This window comes from Symphalangus syndactylus, chromosome 6 (assembly GCF_028878055.3).
Source record: "Symphalangus syndactylus isolate Jambi chromosome 6, NHGRI_mSymSyn1-v2.1_pri, whole genome shotgun sequence".
Taxonomy (NCBI): Eukaryota; Metazoa; Chordata; class Mammalia; order Primates; family Hylobatidae; genus Symphalangus; species Symphalangus syndactylus.
In genome coordinates this window covers 19,707,965-19,728,490 of record NC_072428.2, presented here as the reverse complement: position 1 = coordinate 19,728,490, position 20,526 = coordinate 19,707,965, and the positions used below count along the sequence as shown (strand labels likewise).

Here is a 20,526-nt window from a genome sequence, read left to right as displayed (position 1 = left end):
AACATGTCATCTCTGTATTGGGATAACCACACAAAATTAAAGGCCTAGAAGTATTTTGAATTTGTGCTGGCACAATCTGTTAATTGTTTGCTTTCAGTACTACTGAGATGTGTTGGATAATGCTCAAAATATGCCAGTTTGAGAAGTGGAAAAGAAGTTTAAAGGAATTTCTATTAACACTCTTAAAGCATTATGAGAAGACATTTACAGGAATGGAAACCACAACCTGGCTGCATCTGTTTGGTATTTGTTTGCTGAAGTAACTTACCAAAGATGATTTTAAAGAAGAGATTGATAAAATAAACTGTTGAAATTTTTCTAGGCTCCAATTCTGCAAAAGCAGATTGACGTTGAAATTCTTGTAATTAAGTATACATCCTACTGTAGTGAAATAATAGCCACCTTTGAGTTTACTTATCATTATTTACTGTCTAGCTACTGCAAACACAGTTTATTCAGCTTTGCATTGCTAAAGCCTGGCAGTGTTACAAGTAAATGTGCATAAGCCATAACCGATGCCTTTTCATATATCTAATTTTTTTCAGGTACAAATAGCTTGAAACAGTTTCTTTTGTTTTAAGTTGGTACCCAGCTACACTTTTAATTTTCACTCAGTCCTCTACAACTCCATGCTTTATCTGGGGTTGTAATACAAGAGGAATTATCTTGATTTATCTTTAGGTAACATCGCTGCCTTCAAAGTTGAGTGGGCACAGTTATAACAGGTCTTTGTGTAGGCAAAGGACAGAACAGTAATACTGATCCATCATCATCATCGTCATGGCTAACATTTTTTGAGATGCCATGCATACTCATTTAATTTTCATAGTCATGTTGTGAGGCATGTGTAGTTTCACGATTCTTTATTTAAACCCTCAGGGTCAGATGTGCTTCAGAATTCAGAACTTTTTGGAGTTTAGAAAGGGAATCAGTGCATATGCCATATATTATACAAAATCTCTAGGCTGGTTCTGGGAAAGCATCTTATATGCAAGCACACTGGTATTTCTACAGGGAAATATATGAATAGTAATGCTGAGTAGAATAAAAGCCGTAAGTACTCTCATGTTAATTCAATCAGGTCTTGTCCCCAAATGCATTTGGGCATTATCTTATGAAAATTTTTTTTTTTTCCTGAGCTTTTTAGTATTTTGGAATTGAGGTTAAGGAAATACAGACCAGTACAGTTGTAATCCCCGCCGCTTTTCTTTTTATTTTATTTTATTTTATTTTATTTTATTTTTTTTTTTTTGTGGGTTTTTTTTTTTTTTTTATTTATTTATTTATTTATTTTTTTTATTATACTTTAGGGTTTTAGGGTACATGTGCACAATGTGCAGGTTTGTTACATATGTATCCATGTGCCATGTTGATTTCCTGTACCCATTAATTCGTCATTTAGCATTAGGTGTATCTCCTAATGCTGTCCCTCCCCCCTCCCCCCACCCCACAACAGTCCCCGGAGCGTGATGTTCCCCTTCCTGTGTCCATGAGTTCTCATTGTTCAATTCCCACCTATGAGTGAGAACATGCGGTGTTTGGTTTTTTGTCCTTGCGATAGTTTACTGAGAATGATGTTTTCCAGTTTCATCCATGTCCCTACAAAGGACACGAACTCATCATTTTTTATGGCTGCATAGTATTCCATGGTGTATATGTGCCACATTTTCTTAATCCAGTCTATCGTTGTTGGACATTTGGGTTGGTTCCAACTCTTTGCTATTGTGAATAGTGCCGCAATAAACATACGTGTGCATGTGTCTTTATAGCAGCATGATTTATAGTCCTTTGGGTATATACCCAGTAATGGGATGGCTGGGTCAAATGGTATTTCTAGTTCGAGATCCCTGAGGAATCGCCACACTGACTTCCACAATGGTTGAACTAGTTTACAGTCCCACCAACAGTGTAAAAGTGTTCCTATTTCTCCACATCCTTTCCAGCACCTGTTGTTTCCTGATTTTTTAATGATGGCCATTCTAACTGGTGTGAGATGGTATCTCACTGTGGTTTTGATTTGCATTTCTCTGATGGCCAGTGATGAGGAGCATTTCTTCATGTGTTTTTTGGCTGCATAAATGTCTTCTTTTGAGAAGTGTCTGTTCATGTCCTCTGCCCACTTTTTGATGGGGTTGTTTGTTTTTTTCTTGTAAATTTGTTTGAGTTCATTGTAGATTCTGGATATTAGCCCTTTGTCAGATGAGTAGGTTGCAAAAATTTTCTCCCATTGTGTAGGTTGCCTGTTCACTCTGATGATAGTTTCTTTTGCTGTGCAGAAGCTCTTTAGTTTAATGAGATCCCATTTGTCGATTTTGGCTTTTGTTGCCATTGCTTTTGGTGTTTTAGACATGAAGTCCTTGCCCACGCCTATGTCCTGAATGGTATTGCCTAGGTTTTCTTGTAGGATTTTAATGGTTTTAGGTCTAACATATAAGTCTTTAATCCATCTTGAATTAATTTTTGTATAAGGTGTAAGGAAGGGATCCAGTTTCAGCTTTCTACATATGGCTAGCCAGTTTTCCCAGCACCATTTATTAAATAGGGAATCCTTTCCCCATTTCTTGTTTTTGTCAGGTTTGTCAAAGATCAGATAGTTGTAGCTATGCGGCATCATTTCTGAGGGCTCTGTTCTGTTCCATTGATCTATGTCTCTGTTGTGGTACCAGTACCATGCTGTTTTGGTTACTGTAGCCTTGTAGTATAGTTTAAAGTCAGGTAGCGTGATGCCTCCAGCTTTGTTCTTTTGGCTTAGGATTGACTTGGCGATGCGGGCTCTTTTTTGGTTCCATATGAACTTTAAAGTAGTTTTTTCCAATTCTGTGAAGAAAGTCATTGGTAGCTTGATGGGGATGGCATTGAATCTATAAATTACCTTGGGCAGTATGGCCATTTTCACGATATTGATTCTTCCAACCCATGAGCATGGAATGTTCTTCCATTTGTTTGTATCCTCTTTTATTTCATTGAGCAGTGGTTTGTAGTTCTCCTTGAAGAGGTCCTTCACATCCCTTGTAAGTTGGATTCCTAGGTATTTGATTCTCTTTGAAGCAATTGTGAATGGGAGTTCACTCATGATTTGGCTCTCTGTTTGTCTGTTATTGGTGTACAAGAATGCTTGTGATTTTTGTACATTAATTTTGTATCCTGAGACTTTGCTGAAGTTGCTAATCAGCTTAAGGAGATTTTGGGCTGAGACAATGGGGTTTTCTAGATATACAATCATGTCATCTGCAAACAGGGACAATTTGACTTCCTCTTTTCCTAATTGAATACCCTTTATTTCCTTCTCCTGCCTGATTGCTCTGGCCAGAACTTCCAGCACTATGTTGAATAGTAGCGGTGAGAGAGGGCATCCCTGTCTTGTGCCAGTTTTCAGAGGGAATGCTTCCAGTTTTTGCCCATTCAGTATGATATTGGCTGTGGGTTTGTTGTAGATAGCTCTTATTATTTTGAGATACGTCCCATCAATACCTAATTTATTGAGAGTTTTTAGCATGAAGGGTTGTTGAATTTTGTCAAAGGCCTTTTCTGCATCTATTGAGATAATCATGTGGTTTTTGTCTTTGGTTCTGTTTATATGCTGGATTACATTTATTGATTTGCGTATGTTGAACCAGCCTTGCATCCCAGGGATGAAGCCCACTTGATCATGGTGGATAAGCTTTTTGATGTGCTGCTGGATTCGGTTTGCCAGTATTTTATTGAGGATTTTTGCATCAATGTTCATCAAGGATATTGGTCTGAAATTCTCTTTTTTGGTTATGTCTCTGCCAGGTTTTGGTATCAGGACGATGCTGGCTTCGTAAAATGTGTTAGGGAGGATTCCCTCTTTTTCTATCGATTGGAATAGTTTCAGAAGGAATGGTACCAGTTCCTCCTTGTACCTCTGGTAGAATTCAGCTGTGAATCCATCAGGTCCTGGACTCTTTTTGGTTGGTAAGCTATTGATTATTGCCACAATTTCAGAACCTGTTATTGGTCTATTCAGAGATTCAACTTCTTCCTGGTTTAGTCTTGGGAGGGTGTATTTGTCGAGGAATTTATCCATTTCTTCCAGATTTTCTAGTTTATTTGCATAGAGGTGTTTGTAGTATTCTCTGATGGTAGATTGTATTTCTGTGGGATCGGTGGTGATATCCCCCTTTTCGTTTTTTATTGCATCTATTTGATTCTTCTCTCTTTTCTTCTTTATTAGTCTTGCTAGCGGTCCATCAATTTTGTTGATCTTTTCAAAAAACCAGCTCCTAGATTCATTAATTTTTTGAAGGGTTTTTTGTGTCTCTATTTCCTTCAGTTCTGCTCTGATTTTAGTTATTTCTAGCCTTCTGCTAGCTTTTGAATGTGTTTGCTCTTGCTTTTCTAGTTCTTTTAATTGTGATGTTAGGGTGTCAATTCTGGATCTTTCCTGCTTTCTCTTGTGGGCATTTAGTGCTATAAATTTCCCTCTACACACTGCTTTGAACGTGTCCCAGAGATTCTGGTATGTTGTGTCTTTGTTCTCGTTGGTTTCAAAGAACATCTTTATTTCTGCCTTCATTTCATTATGTACCCAATAGTCATTCAGGAGCAGGTTGTTCAGTTTCCATGTAGTTGAGCGGTTTTGACTGAGTTTCTTAATCCTGAGTTCTAGTTTGATTGCACTGTGGTCTGAGAGACAGTTTGTTATAATCTCTGTTCTTTTACATTTGCTAAGAAGAGCTTTACTTCCAACTATGTGGTCAATTTTGGAATAGGTGTGGTGTGGTGCTGAAAAAAATGTATATTCTGTTGATTTGGGGAGGAGAGTTCTGTAGATGTCTATTAGGTCCACTTTATGTAGAGCTGAGTTCAATTCCTGGATATCCTTGTTAACTTTCTGTCTCGTTGATCTGTCTAATGCTGACAGTGGGGTGTTAAAATCTCCCATTATTATTGTGTGGGAGTTTAAGTCCCTTTGTAGGTCACTGAGGACTTGCTTTATGAATCTGGGTGCTCCTGTGTTGGGTGCATATATATTTAGGATAGTTAGCTCTTCTTGTTGAATTGATCCCTTTACCATTATGTAATGGCCTTCTTTGTCTCTTTTGATCTTTGTTGGTTTAAAGTCTATTTTATCAGAGACTAGGATTGCAACCCCTGCCTTTTTTTGTTTTCCAGTTGCTTGATAGATCTTCCTCCATCCCTTTATTTTGAGTCTATGTGTGTCTCTGCACGTGAGATGGGTTTCCTGAATACAGCACACTGATGGGTCCTGACTCCTTATCCAGTTTGCCAGTCTGTGTCTTTTGATTGGAGCATTTAGCCCATTTACATTTAACGTGAATATTGTTATGTGTGAATCTGATCCTGTCATTATGATGTTAGTTGGTTATTTTGCTCGTTAGTTGCTATAGTTTCTTCCTAGCCTCGATGGTCTTTACAATTTGGCATGTTTTTGCAGGGGCTGGTACCGGTTGTTCCTTTCCATGTTTAGTGCTTCCTTCAGGAGCTCTTTTAGGGCAGGCCTGGTGGTGACAAAATCACTCAGCGTTTGCTTGTCTGTAAAGTATTTTATTTCTCCTTCACTTATGAAGCTTAGTTTGGCGGGATAGGAAATTCTGGGTTGAAAATTCTTTTCTTTAAGAATGTTGAATATCGGCCCCCACTCTCTTCTGGCTTGTAGAGTTTCTGCTGAGAGATCAGCTGTTAGTCTGATGGGCTTCCCTTTGTGGGTAACCCGACCTTTCTCTCTGGCTGCCCTTAACATTTTTTCCTTCATTTCCACTTTGGTGAATCTGACAATTATGTGTCTTGGAGTTGCCCTTCTCGAGGAGTATCTTTGTGGCGTTCTCTGTATTTCCTGAATCTGAATGCTGGCCTGCCTTGCTAGATTGGGGAAGTTCTCCTGGATAATATCTTGCAGAGTGTTTTCCAACTTGGTTCCATTCTCCCCATCATTTTCAGGTACACCAATCAGACGTAGGTTTGGTCTTTTCACATAGTCCCAAATTTCTTGGAGGCTTTGTTCATTTCTTTTTATTCTTTTTTCTCTAAACTTCCCTTCTCTCTTCATTTCATTCATTTCATCTTCTATCAGCGATACCCTTTCTTCCAGTTGATCGCATCTGCTACTGAGGCTTCTGCATTCTTCGCGTAGTTCTCGAAACTTGGCTTTCAGCTCCATCATCTCCTTGAAGCCCTTCTCTCCATTGGTTATTCTAGTTATCCATTCTTCTAATTTTTTTTTCAAAGTTTTTAACTTCTTTGCTATTGTTTTGAATTTCCTCTCGTAGCTCAGAGTAGTTTGATCGTCTGAAGCCTTCTTCTCTCAACTCATCAAAGTCATCCTCCATCCAGCTTTGTTCCGTTGCTGGTGAGGAACTGCGTTCCTTTGGAGGAGGAGAGGTGCTCTGTTTTTTAGAGTTTCCAGTTTTTTTGGTCTGTTTTTTCCCCATCTTTGTGGTTTTGTCTGCTTTTTGTCTTCGATGATGGTGATGTACAGATGGGTTTTTGGTGTGGATGTCCTTTCTGTTTGTTAATTTTCCTTCTACCAGACAAGACCCTCAGCTGCAGGTCTGTTGGAGTTTACTAGAGGTCCACTCCAGACCCTGTTTGGCTGGGTGTCAGCACCGGTGGCTGCAGAACAGCGGATTTTCGTGAGACCACAAATTCAGCTGTCTGATAGTTCCTCTGAAAGTTTTGTCTCAGAGGAGTACCCGGTTGAATGAGGTGTCAGTCTGTCCCACTGGGGGGGTGCCTCCCAGTTAGGCTGCTCAGGGGTGAGGGACCCACTTTAGGAGGCAGTCTGTCCGTTCTCAGATCTCCAGCTGCGTGCTGGGAGAACCACTACTCTCTTCAAAGCTGTCAGTCAGACAGGGACATTTAAGGCTGTGGAGGTTCTCGCTGAGTTTTTGGTTGTCTGTGCCCTGCCCCCAGAGGTGGAGCCTACAGAGGCAGGCGGGCCTCCTTGAGCTGTGGTGGGCTCCACCCAGTTCGAGCTTCCTGGCTGCTTTGTTTACCTAAGCAAGCCTGGGCAATGGCGGGCGCCCCTCCCCCAGCCTCGTTGCCGCCTTGCAGCGTGATCTCAGACTGCTGTGCTAGGAATCAGCAAGACTCTGTGGGCATAGGACCCTCCGAGCCAGGTGCGGGACACAATCTCCTAGTGTGCCGTTTTCCAGGCCCGTTGGAAAAGCGCAGTATTAGGACGGGACTGGCCCGATATTCCAGGTGCCGTCTGTTTTCCCTTTCTTTGACTAGGAAAGGGAGCTCCCTGACCCCTTGCGCTTCCCGAGTGAGGCAATGCCTCACCCTGTTTCGGCTCGCGCACAGTGCGCTTCACCGATTGTCCTGAACCCACTGTTAGGCACTCCCTAGTGAGATGAAACCGGTACCTCAAGCAGAAATGCAGAAATCACCCGTCTTCTGTGTCGCTGGGGCTGGGAGCTGGAGAGCTCTTTTTATTTTTTTTGAGACGGAGTTTCGGTCTTGTTGCCTAGGATGGAGTGCAATGGCGGGATCTGGGCTCATCGCAACCTCTGCCTCCCAGGTTCAAGCGATTCTCCTGCCTCAGCCTCCTGAGTAGCTGGGATTACAGGCATGTGCCACCATGCCTGGCTAATGTATTTTTAGTGGAGACGGGGTTTCTCCATGTTGTTCAGGCTGGTCTCAAACTTCCAACCTCAGGTGATCCATCTGCCTTGGCCTCCCAAAGCGCTGGGATGTAATCCCTTTTTATAGATACGGGGAAACAGAGACCCAGAGAGGTCAAGTAACTTGCCCAGTGCTACACAGGAGTGGCAGAGCTGGACTGTGACTATACAGCTGTTTGACAGAATAGGCTAGATCTGCATATACTAAAGTGATCTGTGTATGGTAACTTATTAAATTAAAGCTGTAAAGAATAACATATAATATGGTTCCATTTTTAGAAAAAATCTATTATTCTCTATAAACATTATAGGGAAAGATTTAGAAGTACATTCTTTAGACTCTTGACAGCATTTACCTCTGATGGTTGGGAACTGGCAGAGTCAGGAGATACTTAAAGGTTTTTATAATTTTATATCATACACATGCTATTTGTATTTTTAAAATGATAAATGTATAAAGGAAAAGTGGGAGAAAAAGTTAACAGATGTTTACTCTTGTTTCAGATAGAAGGAAGCTTGGTGCTCTCCTTTCCTTACATTATTGGAGAAACCCCTACTTTTTATGGTCCCCCATGTAGTATACTGGCTACTTAGGCAGTAACTACATGTCTGCTTTCTGTAGATAATTTTCTCAAAGCTATGTAAGAAGAATACTTTATACAGAATGAATGGAGTTTAACAAGGTGAAATATCATAAGTGAAAACGAAGTCCAAACTGTGCTTGGATTGAGGCATTGTGTCTCAGCTGACAGGTTTTCAGTTAGCACTGTGCTAAATGAATGACAATGTGGAATGGCCACTACCAGTGTGAATGTGAGCTCTAGCTGTATAGCATGAGTGGAATATTGAGAATGTGAGTTTGTCTAATCTCATCGTATCTGGAGTCTTGTGTTCAGTTGTGGATGGTATATATAAAGGGATGCAGTCAATGTGAAATTTTTTCCAGATAGATTGATCAAGAGGATTTAAGGACTTGAAACCATGTCATATAGGGCACAGGTGAAATAATTGAGCAAGTGTAGTTTAGTGTTTTGCCAGCTTCTAGCAATACTTGACGGTTGTACTTGCTCAGATGAGTAATGTTAGCTTAATATTGATTGACTGCCAGCTCTATGCCACATCCTGAGCTATCAAGCATTTGGGATACAAAGATGAAGAGATGTGGACTCTGCCTTTTATGTCTCTGAGTCTAGTAGAGAACACAGAAATGTACACAACTGTTTCCAATACAGCATGATAAATTTAACAGTAGACCCTAGTACAGAAGCAACACAGATAAATTAAGATTAACTCTTCCTGCAGTAGTGGGAGATGGGAGGATAAAGTCTTCAGAGAGAAATGGAATTCTGAGCTGGGTTTTGAAAAATAAATTTGTTTCCATGAATGAAATGAGAAGATTGACAAAGGACGGTATAACCTTGTTCAAATATTTGAAAAGATGTCATGTATAAGAAAGACTTTTTTCAGTACAATCTCAGGGGCTCAGAAACCAATTGGGGTGGAGTACAGGGAGACAGATTTAGGCTTAATTTTAAAAGTTTTTAACAGAGCTGTCCAAAGTCTTTTTTGGAATGCTCAGAGTTACCAGTCCCTGGATGTGTTGATGCATAGGCAAGTCAACTCTTTGCCAGTGATAGTAGGGAAGAGGGGGCGGGGTCACCCGATGAATAGAGTGACAGATAGTGAAGTGTTTAAAGGCATGGTTTCTAGGATCAGACTTCTTGAGCTAGCTCTTCTCCGTACTGACTCTGTGACCTTATCTAGGACTGTTATGATAACTAACAAAAAAATTGCTCAGAACAGCACCTGGTACACAGTAACTGCTAAATAAGTCACTAAGCTATTGTCATTGGATGGGTGGTTAGTTGAGTACTCTTTAAAGTTCCTCCTACCTTGAAAGACTTTGAGTTTCTAATTGTGTAATTGGGTGACAATATTCATATGAATATATGACAATATTCTTATGAGTTAAGAAGATAGTAATGAGCAGACTGAAGCAAAAAATAAAATTGTGATAGTTAACAATTCAGCAGCAAAGATATGAGTAAAAGTCTGGTCTCTTGAACTAGAGGTCATTGCTCTAGTAACTATCTTGATCTTTGTTTTGAAGCCTTGGAATTTTTCAACCTACCCATCCGGAATATTTTCAAAGGGGCTAGTATTGCCTGATTCTCTCTAGCTGGTATTTTTATGTCTTGCAGATAATGTGGCCTCATGAATAGGAATGTCTGCCCATATGTCAGGATTGGAAATAATGGATGAAGATCAATTAATCAAAGAAGTCTTGGATAAATTCCTTAAATGTCATGAGCAAACATATGATGAAGAATTTCTGAACACTTTCACTCATCTTTCACAAGGTAAAATGGAGAAGTAAACTTTCTTCAGCAATGGAGATAAATAATTTTATTATAAATGTATGTTTTTGCTGCCTCTTAAGAAAGACTATTTAGTGAACATTCATTCCATTCGTTTATCAGGTAATTCTTACTAGGGCACTCGTGACTGATGCCCTAATGTTACTGATGATATAAATACCAGTCTTCATACATCCAAGAGTTGTGTGGTGGTGTCAGAGCCACAGAATTTGATAACTAAAAATGACTTGAGAAATCATTTAGTATAATCCTTTTATTTTTTAAGAAAGCCAAATGCAGAGTGGAGGTTGTTAAAAGCCTACTTTAAAAAATTTCAAAGAGAAATAGTGTAGTATAGACGGGATTACACTGCACACCTCTGGATCCTGGGATCACCACTTACTGGCCATGTGATCATGGGCGGGGGTAGTTTTTGAGTAAAAGAGGAATAATAGTACTTCTCTCAAAGGTTGAGAAAGGTTAATTGAGATAATCCATGTGAAACTCTTAGTGTAGTGACTAATACATAGTAAGTACTTACTGAATGTTAGGTATTGGTATTGCTGTTGTGATGCTGCTGCTGCTGCTGCTGTTGTGGTTTCTGTAGAATGGAAACAACCCTTTAGACTGGATGTGATGAGGCCAAACCCATGTTGTTTTTTTCATTATTTGTTTTGTTTCCCTCATCCAGTGTTATTGCTTATTAATTGAGCCAACGTTTGAAAGTTGGGTAATTTTACACGAAAATCTTGATTTGTGTTTTTTTGGGGGGGGATCCAGTGAGAAGATCTGTTACTTCCTCATGGCAATATCAGCTAGAGCTCAGGAGCCCTTGCCCAGTGAGCTCCTTAGTTTGTCATGCTCTCTGGCACTCACACAGTCTAAAAATGTGAGCTTACATTGTCTGCTTCATTCATTCAAGTGGCCCCCTAGGCATTTGAGTTGTTATCTTCCTTCTGGGTTCTGCTTGAGATTGCCATCAGCTTGCTCTCAACCTTGATCCTTTCTGGGTCATTGATCCACATTTTTGAGACCATTGGTTCTCTACCTAGCTATACATTAGACTCACCTGACTTGCTTTTAGAATGTATTGACATCAGAGCCCACTCTAAAGCTCAGCTAGGATCAAGGGATTCGTATTTTATAAAAAAAAATCTCCTTTGGTGCTTCTAATACGTACTCAAGGGTGAGAACAGGGAGTTCCCTAATCTTAAGATACCTGACTTCATGATTTGAGTAATGATTCGTGTGTCCCAAAGAAATGTAAAACAAGAGTAGTAGTTATAAGGAAATTATAGTTATAATGTATAAATGTAAAAGAAGAGTAGTAGTTATAATGAAAAGAAAATGTGATTCTAACCTGTTTCTTTTATCAGGCAAGATATAATTTATATCTGTTTTGTTTACACCTAAACAAAAAACATAGATGTGGTGGTTTTTGTTTATACTTAATGGACATGAAAAATTTAGGAACTAGCTAGTTAACTTTGGGGCTGACTGTGAATGATCTGTTTGGACATAACATGTAGATCAAATTAATCTTGATAATGACCAAATTATCTTTTAGTCTGTGAACCTGGGTTTAGGAAGATACCTGCTTTGTTCAAGACTAATGATTTAGTTTGTGTTTTCTGGACCCAAACAGCAGTGTGAATGGCTGTGGTGGGGTGGTGGAAACAAGGGTAAAATTGGCAGAATTAATGAATTTTGGTATGCTAATGACATTTTGATAATTCATATTATTTTGGAAATCATTTGTAAGGCTGACTTTATTTTTGTACCCTAGAAGAAGAAAAACTTTTTGCAAGGACTTTGACATATTTAGGGGGTTATAATACATTTATTTTGTGAAAAGGGGTCTTACTCTGTTTTCAAATTCCAGTATGATCATTGCATGCTGAGAAAGAAACTGTTGCAGATGTGGTAACTTCATTTTGGGTTCAGTTTTGGACCCCAAATTGATCTGAAATAAATGATGATGCAAGTCACATAAACTGCATCTCCAAGCACGCTAGTTTTTTTTTTTCTTTCAAAATATCCCTAGGCACCAGTGCACGTTATAAACTAATGACCTGAAAAAATTCCTCTTAAAGCACAAAGAGTTATGAGTGTAAAAATGTGTCTTAAATCAGTAAGTGTCCTTTTTTCGCTTGAAACATTTAAATACCTTCTGAGAAACCAGGACTTATGGACAGGCCTGAGAGTTGAGTGATAGCCAGCAGAATTGATCAAGGTAAATGTGGTTAGTTCTGTTTAAGAAAGACATTAAAGGTGTATTTCCAAAATTCCTATTTTCCCTGCTTCTTTCCAGGCCCTTCATTTGTCTCAATGTGTTTAGTTGTTTTGTTGATACACACTGAGCCTTTTCTCTGTTAAAGTGGTTATCACCATGCATACTTATGTACATTTCTTTAGTAAGTTTAGTTCCCAAGTCCATTACCATTTCCACTGATTGACTGTTCTATTTATTTTTATAATAGTTGTACACCAGAATGCTTATGGGATTCATTTTCTTTCTAACAGTGTTAAAAGGGTCAGTAATCCTATTAAAAATACTTCTCTGGAAAAAATTAAATTATAGCCTTGTTGAAAGAAATTCTCATTACTGCCTCAGACTCTTGGAAAACATTTGGAAACTGTTAATATTATAGCATAATTCTCACTACAGTACATTTATGTTGATTACATTTTGTGGTTTTTTCTTTTTTAGAGCAACTAGGTTTTTAAAACGTGGTACATGATTGATAGTAAAGACAATGTTCTATCAAAATGTTTAAAGAGACATATTAATTATTAGTTTTAAATGGCTAATTGTAAGTGAATTCTCAATAGTATCTTCAGTTCAGGAGGGTAAATCAAATTCTAAGATATGTATTAGAAAATTAGCATGCAGATTTTTAAAATAATTGGTAAAGACATTTTTATGTTGTTGACATTGTGGACAAAGATAAGCAGCTAAGTTTCAATCTTTTGTATCTCAGTTTCTCTGTGAATGTAACGAATTTATAGGACTTTCTAGAATATCTGTTTAAAAGGAAAAAAAGGCTTCTTTCTTCTTGCCTGTCGTATTTCTATCATGTTTTCTAGGTTATGGAAACACTGATGTGAATACTTATATTTGATTTTTTATTTAATTAATTCATTAATTAATTCTGTGAGTGTCTTGTTATGGTCCAGATATCATTTTAGGTGCTGAAGATTAAAAAGTAAATAAAATATAGTTTGTGTTCTCAAGCACTCATAATCCAGTGGTAGAGATAAAAAAACAAGCAGGAAATTAGACTAATGCATGACAAGTATCACAGTGGAGACTGAGAGCTTATAGGAGGGCCACCCAGCCTGTGGTTGGAGGGAGGGCAATAAAGTCTAGTCCTCAGAGGGGCTGCTTGAGATGGATAACCGCTGAACCCAAACTTGCCTTGGGCTTCAAGACATTAAGTAGAACCAGGAAAGTTTGACAGAAAAGAGCTGAAACTGAAAGATGTTAAAATGCCTCCGTTAGTGATGGTTCTTTGGGTCACGGTTGCATTGATTTTAGTACTGATATATCTCTATCTTCTTTAAACAATACATCTTCAAGATGAATATGTAGCCTTGTTTTAGTAAAGTTTAGAGTTACTTCTAAACTGCTGAAAGAAAAAGGCAATTTCTTTTAATTGCCTTCCACACCAGGATTACCACATGATCCCATTTTTTGGGAAGAATTTGCTCCAACCTTTTAGAGTGGTAATTACTGCTCATGTTGCTGTCACATAGAAATTGTATAATTAAGAAGCCAATGACTTAGAAATTGACATTAAATCTTTTCAACTCCTTTTTATTACATATGGTAACTGTTGGGAGTTACAGTAGTTATTTCCAAATCTCTCTTTCTCTCTCTCACATGCCTAGGATCCAGCTTTCCCAGTGATTCTAGAGTTTTTATATTGCCACATAATAACAGCTCTCTATTCACTGCCATAGTTGTCTACTTTAACCTGTTTTCTTCTGTGTAGATCAAAGATTTTATTTCAGATTTTGATGTGTAATTTCGTTCCTCGTTTTCTTTATGCTATTCTCATTTCACTTGCAATACTTTGTGCTTTTAGCATTTTATTGTTCTTTTAACATATCTTTGAAAAAAATTCCTGTCAACTCAACCTCCCTTTTTCTCTTCATACTTGTTAATATTTGAATTGATTTTCCTGTTAGGTAGAACATCGTGTGTCTGAATGTTCAGGACAAATGGCTATGCCTGTGGCTTTATAAATTGGTGGAGGGCTGGCCTTTGATAGTTCCAAACTCTGAGTTTCAACACCATTGAATAGGTTTCAGTTTTTCTCAGATTTTAATAATATTGTATAATCATGAGATTAATCTATATTTACTTAATTCACATTGAGTTATTTAAGGAGTGATGCCAGTGCTTTTCCAGCATTACAAATTTCATGAATGGTGTAGTAATCGTATGATTTGTGATCATACAGGCCTGCACTGTCCAACACAGTAGCTACTAGCAACATGCAACTATTGAGTATTGGAAACATGGCTAGTGCTACCCAGGACGAGAGTTTTAAATTTTAATTACTTTAAATTAATTTAAATTTAAATAAAAAACTGATATTCAATTCATTTATTAGAAAACTTTAAAAGGTGTTTGGGACAACTTGGGTAGGTGAATCCGTTTTTTTAAAATGTAAATTTTATGAAATCTAAATACAGATCAAGTATTTCTGATGAAAATTTACTATCTGAATTGAGACATGCCATAAGCATAAAACACACTGGATTTTGGAGACTTGTATAAAAATAGAATGTAAAATATCTCAATATTTTTATATTGACTATATTTGAAATGATAACATTTTAGAAAATTGATTTAAATAAAATATATTATTTAAAATGGCATTACTTTTTATTTGTGTATTTATTTTTTAACATGTCTACTTGAAAACTTAAAACCACATATGTAAGCAGCTCTACTATAGACAAGTAGTTCTCAAACTTGGCTGAATATCAGGAAGACTTTTGTGATGGCATACTTTTATAAAAGTATAGATTTCCAGGCTTTTGGCTTATTAACTGAAACTATAGCAAGGGGTCTAAAATTTTTATATTCTCAAGGCTCTCTAGGTGATTCTGATGTACCACTAGTTTTGAGAACCACTGATTTAGGCTACAGATTCTCATAATGCAGTCTGTTAAAAAGCAGGACTGTCTGTACTGCTCTAAAATACCAGATAATTGCTTAAAGTGTGTTTCTGTTTAAATTGTAGAGTTGGCAGAGACTGTCTAGTGCTCTTTATTTTAGATTCATTTATGGATATATTACTAAGTATTTGTCTCGAGTAACTTATTTAATTGCCACAATGATGCAAAGAATTAGCTATTATTCTTCGTTTTTATAGCTCAGGGAACTGAAAGTCATTCTAGATTAAATAATTTGCCTGAGGTCAGATCAAGGATTCAAACACCAGACATCTGACCCTCCTCTGTACAATTATACTTCTCTCACAGAAACATCTGGGAGTGAGAGATTATTAAAAAACAAGTCTAATTTACTACGGATAGCAGCTAACATTTATTAAGTTCTAGGGATTAATGCTTAGCTCTTCACATGTATCATCTCGATTAATCATTATAATGACCTAGTGAGTTTTTTCTTACATTTTAATTTTTATCATTTTATTATTTTTAACTTACAGTTGAGGAAACCAAGGCATAAAGTTAGGTAACTTGCTATTATGGACTGAATTGTGTGCCTCCCAAATTTACATGTTGGAGCCCTAACCCCCAACATAGACTGTATTTGGAGATAAGGCCTTTAAAGAGATAATTAGGGTTAAATGAGGTCCTAAGTGTGGGCCCTAACCCAACATGGCTGGCGTCCTTATAAGAAAAGATGGAGTTAGACTATGGTCCTAGTCAGATTTCAAAGCCCACACCCTGAAGCACTTTGTTCTCTGCCTTCCGTAGGGCATCGGGCAGTTCTTCTCAAGACCTGGGGTCACTGGTGTGTAGATAATATATGCCAACAGGAATGGATGTGCTACCTCAAAATACACTTACCCTGTCTTCTCTAGAGTATCAGCTCCATGCAGCTGGTGTCTTGTGGGTTTTCACCACTATTACACTAGTGTCTAAAGCAGTGCCTGGTGGGGCAGAATGTGTAGATGCTTAAATATTGGTTGAATAAATGCAGTGAAAAGAAAAGAAGAGAATACAGAATGACAGGCTGGCAGACAGGAGGGCCTTAGGTACAAGCCTGAGGAACACCCACATTTAGTGGATGGCACAGAAGGGAGAGCCTGAGAAGGAGGCTGTGTAATGATGCTCAAGTTTGGATTTTGATATACTATGTAATTGGGAACCATAGTAGAATTTTAAAACAAACAAGCAAAACCCAATAATACACATTGCTCATGATTTTGAAAGGTAGAGCAAAGAAGAAGTGGAGAAACATCTGGAGTCAGGGAGACTAGCTGGGGGCTAAGCAGAAGTACATCGCTGGAGATCTGGACTAGGGTAGTGGGGGAGAAAATGGAAAGCAAAAGGGCCTAGGAGATGCTGCCAGTGAAGGAATGACTGACAGCACTTAGTAACAGGGTACTGGCAGAGGATTAAGGAGAAGAGAGTCAAGGAAGAGTCACAAGTATTTTGCCTGGGAGATACTGAGGCCCACAGAGGCCAAATGACTTCTTCAAAGTTACACAGTTCTCATTTCAGGAGTCTTTTAATTTTTTTTTTCTTTATTGAGCGTTCATTCTGTCAAGAGCTTAGAATCTTGGGTTGGGATTTGGTTTACACTTCTGGATTGATAAATTTTGAGTTGCCATTTCAGCCAAAAGAATATCATTACTCATACTTGACAGGTTCTAAAAAATATAATTAAAAATGAAACCAGTGACAGCACATAAAACAACACATTTCCGAAGTTGACATATCATCTTGGTCCCCTAAGCTATTTTGAATTTGAACATTAGCAATGCATCTTTAAACTTCCATGAGGCTACAAAGAGAGGCTTTTCCCAATCTGAAGAATGAATTTAAAATCTGCTGTAGAAAAATACCATAGAGAAAAATATAGAAAGCAGCTGGCCCTCTTACCAATTTCAGAGCAGGAAAGAAATTTCAGTAGAGCATAAAAACAGCTTTCTCTCATGAAAGAAAACACAACAAGAAAAATAATCCTTGCTGTGTAGCCTTTTGCAGTTATTTTCTGTCGTGTGTTAGATAGAGACCAGAGGGCTTAACATTGTTTTGATACCCTTGCATCTGGCAGATTGCCTGTCAGAGGAAGTTGGAAACGAACTGACCAGCTTTACGCTTCCAGGTGGCACTGAAGCCACATTTTCAGTGCCGTTGTTATCAGTCATTTAATTCCCTACTGAATATTGAGTGGTGTTTTTAGTTCACAGGCCATTTGCAGTGCCTTTCTGTTTCCTTTTTAACGTTAGCCACATTAAGAAAAAAAAAGGCAACTTGGGAAGCGCTTTTGCGAATGTGAATTTAACAGTAAAGAGAAGATAATTGAAAATATCATGGCAAATAGCAATAAACTTACTTTAACTGAAGACACAGGCCATGGGACATAGGCCATGGGGATAATGTTACCTCGAGAGAAATTTGCAGAAGACGTCATATAAGGACTTGCTAATAAAAGTAACTGGGCAATTAAAAAAATTAATTAATCTTGCATCCCAAAGGAGCAAGTAAGGAAGTGGTGTTATTTTAAAGCTTTTTATTGATGTGTTTTTTAGTATTACCAAAAAGAATAAAAGGGTAAGAAAAAATGTTGATAGTTTTATATTGATCATAAATTCAGTAACTATGTGTATGTAATCTCTTTATCACAACATAACATCAAACATCACACAGAACACTGAAGGAAAAAAATATTGAATGAAGTGAACTAATTTATAGCAGAGTCCTGTGGAGGAAACAGCATCAGCAGCATTAACCTGTTTTTTCTCTTTGGGGGAACATCTGCAAGCTGTAATTAAGCAATTTTCATTTGTTTCCCTATTTCTTTTGTCATCACTAAATCACTACACTTAGGGAACAAATTGACAAATTATGAAACACAAAAAAATTGCTGGTTCAGTTGCAGAAGGAAATTTCCCCTTTCAAATTATGACAGATTTTGAGCTGATCAAGCCATTTTGTTTTAGATATATTAGCATAAACCTTCAGCTGAAGTTGTTATAATTCATATTCATTTCAACATGAATATTTGGTTCATAGATAATCATTTGTTTTTTGTGACTGCTGTAGTTTACACGTAATTGGATAAGGAAAGAAAATGTATTTAAATCTGCATGACGTTTTGAATTATAATCATTAAATTTATTTTTGGCAGTGTTTTTAATGCATAGTATTTTGTTCCAATAAATACCTTTTCTAATATGCTTTCTCAGTGAAAACGTGGGAATTAAAAAATTTATTTTTCATACATATAAAGGAATCATTTTCTTTGATTCTTTGAAAAGAATAAAATTGTTTGATTTACTTGAAAAGATACACATCTTTTCAATTTATATATATATTTGATAATTTTATGTGTACATATAAATTAGAGAGTTGAACTTTTGTAGACAAATGGGATTTTAAACTTTTACAAAATGAAAGAGAACTACTAATAGCTAAATAAACTTTTAAGGTGGTCATTATCAATCTTTAGCCAATTTAAACAATAGTAAGTGGGTGCATATTTTTTTTATATGCATTTCTCTTTAACTTGAGACATTATTTTTATTCGTTGTTGCTAAGTGTATCATTACTTACAGGGAAAGGGTAAATTGTTCCACTTGAAACTGAGGTGGTCATAAGACTGTGTCCTTTGATTCAATTGAATGGGCATGTTTCAGATCTGAATGGTTTTAGCAAAATGTTCTTTTATCTGTGAAACAATAATATTTTCTTTGAAATGGTCAGCTAAACCCAAAGGGATACAAACAGGAAACTTTATTTTAACCAAACCCTTATATGAAAATCAAACCACAATCTGTCTAGTATGTGATTTTTAGTGTCTTTTTTTTTCCTTAATTTGGATTCGTTCCAGAGGAGGTAGATTTAAGTGACGCCCATCAGCTTACTCTTCTTGCAGTTCATTGCATCCTTAGCACAGAGAGGAATCATTATACCATTTTCATGTGTTTCCCAGACTTAACTTGCCTTTTGCATTTGATTTTGTTGTATATGAACTACTGTTTAGAAGATTGGGGTTGTAGGGAGTCATCTAATTCTGAGTGTTGAGTTTAGTCCCTAATTATAGTGTCAATCCAGGTCTTCTTGCTAATGTTGAGGTCATTTTAGTATTGACGGTTCCTTCTGTGTTTTAAGCATTGAGCTAGAATCTGGGAATACTCAGATGAACAAAACAGGGTCCCTACCCTAGAAAAATTCATCAGCTGATATGTCATTCCTATTCCAATCTGCTTATAAAGGATGATGTGACTCCCAAATGCTCTAAATGTGTGAAGGCAGAGTAGCAATCTATATGTTTATAGATTGTATAGTTAGAGGTTGATTTGGTAAGGCAATATTAACTGTTTGCGTAGTATTGATTAACATCATATCCAGAATATTGCCATTGGTTTTGGGGTCTCAGTTTTAGGTTGAATAAACAGTCTATGAGTTAATAAAATAACAATAAGAGTGATTAGAACAGTGGATTTTCAGACCTTTTCCTTCTTATTTTACTTTAAGCTCTTATTCTGTTTTTTTTTTTTTCTTTTTTTGTGTGTGTATGAAGGCTGTCCTGGAGTTTCCTGAAAAAATGAGAGAATGTAAAAGGCATGTATAATTTAAGTCTCCTTTTGAACTGCTCTAATGCAACATGCCAATGTTTGAGTCCTATATTATTGCAAATGTGTTCAGCAGATGTTATTCTACTTTAGAAAGTTTGAAAACTTCTTCTAAGAAGTAAATACTTCTAAGAAGTATTTCGCTTTTTAAAAAAGAGGTAAAGATTACTCCTAACTTTCTCCAATGTAGGTGAGTTAAAGAGGTTGCCTTAAGTAAATGCAACTTTGTGTGGGTAGGCAATAGGACATGATCTTAGGGTGAAGGAAAATCTTTTAGGTTGCAGATATTTAGTTTTATAAATAATTTACTATATTGCTTTTTTAGTTCTCATTTTGTTATGAGCAGGGCCAGTGTAACGGGAAGGGACACTTCTATCCTTGGATTCAGAAGACCTGGGTACTAGTCCAGGCATATACTAATTTCTTAAGACGACGGGCCTGTCACTTACTCTCTGAATCTGTAAATCAGGGCTAATTCTGCCTGTTTGGTATGTCTGAAATTGTTGTGGTGAGAATCAGATTAAATACACATGAAAGTATTTGGTAAATTTTAAAGACTTACTCATGTGTAAAGTTTTATGATTAGGGGTTCTATTTCTCTAATATGAAAGAGAAAAACATCAAGGTTAAATATGAAAGGAATCTTGAATGTAAATATAAAAAATGTAAAATATTGTCTACAGTGTTAGTTGTTATATACCCCATTTCTTGAAGTAGTTAAAACCAACTATGTATAGTACATGTTGTATTGTGTACATGTATGTGGTATATTGTATG

General features: G+C 37.2%; 1 protein-coding gene across 5 annotated transcripts in view; it reads left to right on the top strand.

The window, feature by feature from the left end:
- The window catches only part of IFTAP (intraflagellar transport associated protein), a 69,101-nt gene that overhangs the window by 12,065 nt on the left and 36,510 nt on the right, over positions 1-20,526 (top strand). For all 5 annotated transcript variants that reach the window (XM_055281894.2, XM_055281892.2, XM_055281890.2 and 2 more), the window contains one exon: positions 9,809-9,967. In XM_055281894.2, coding sequence (XP_055137869.1) covers positions 9,832-9,967 — 136 coding nt within the window. In that variant the 5' untranslated portion in view covers positions 9,809-9,831. The remainder of the gene's footprint in view (positions 1-9,808; positions 9,968-20,526) is intronic.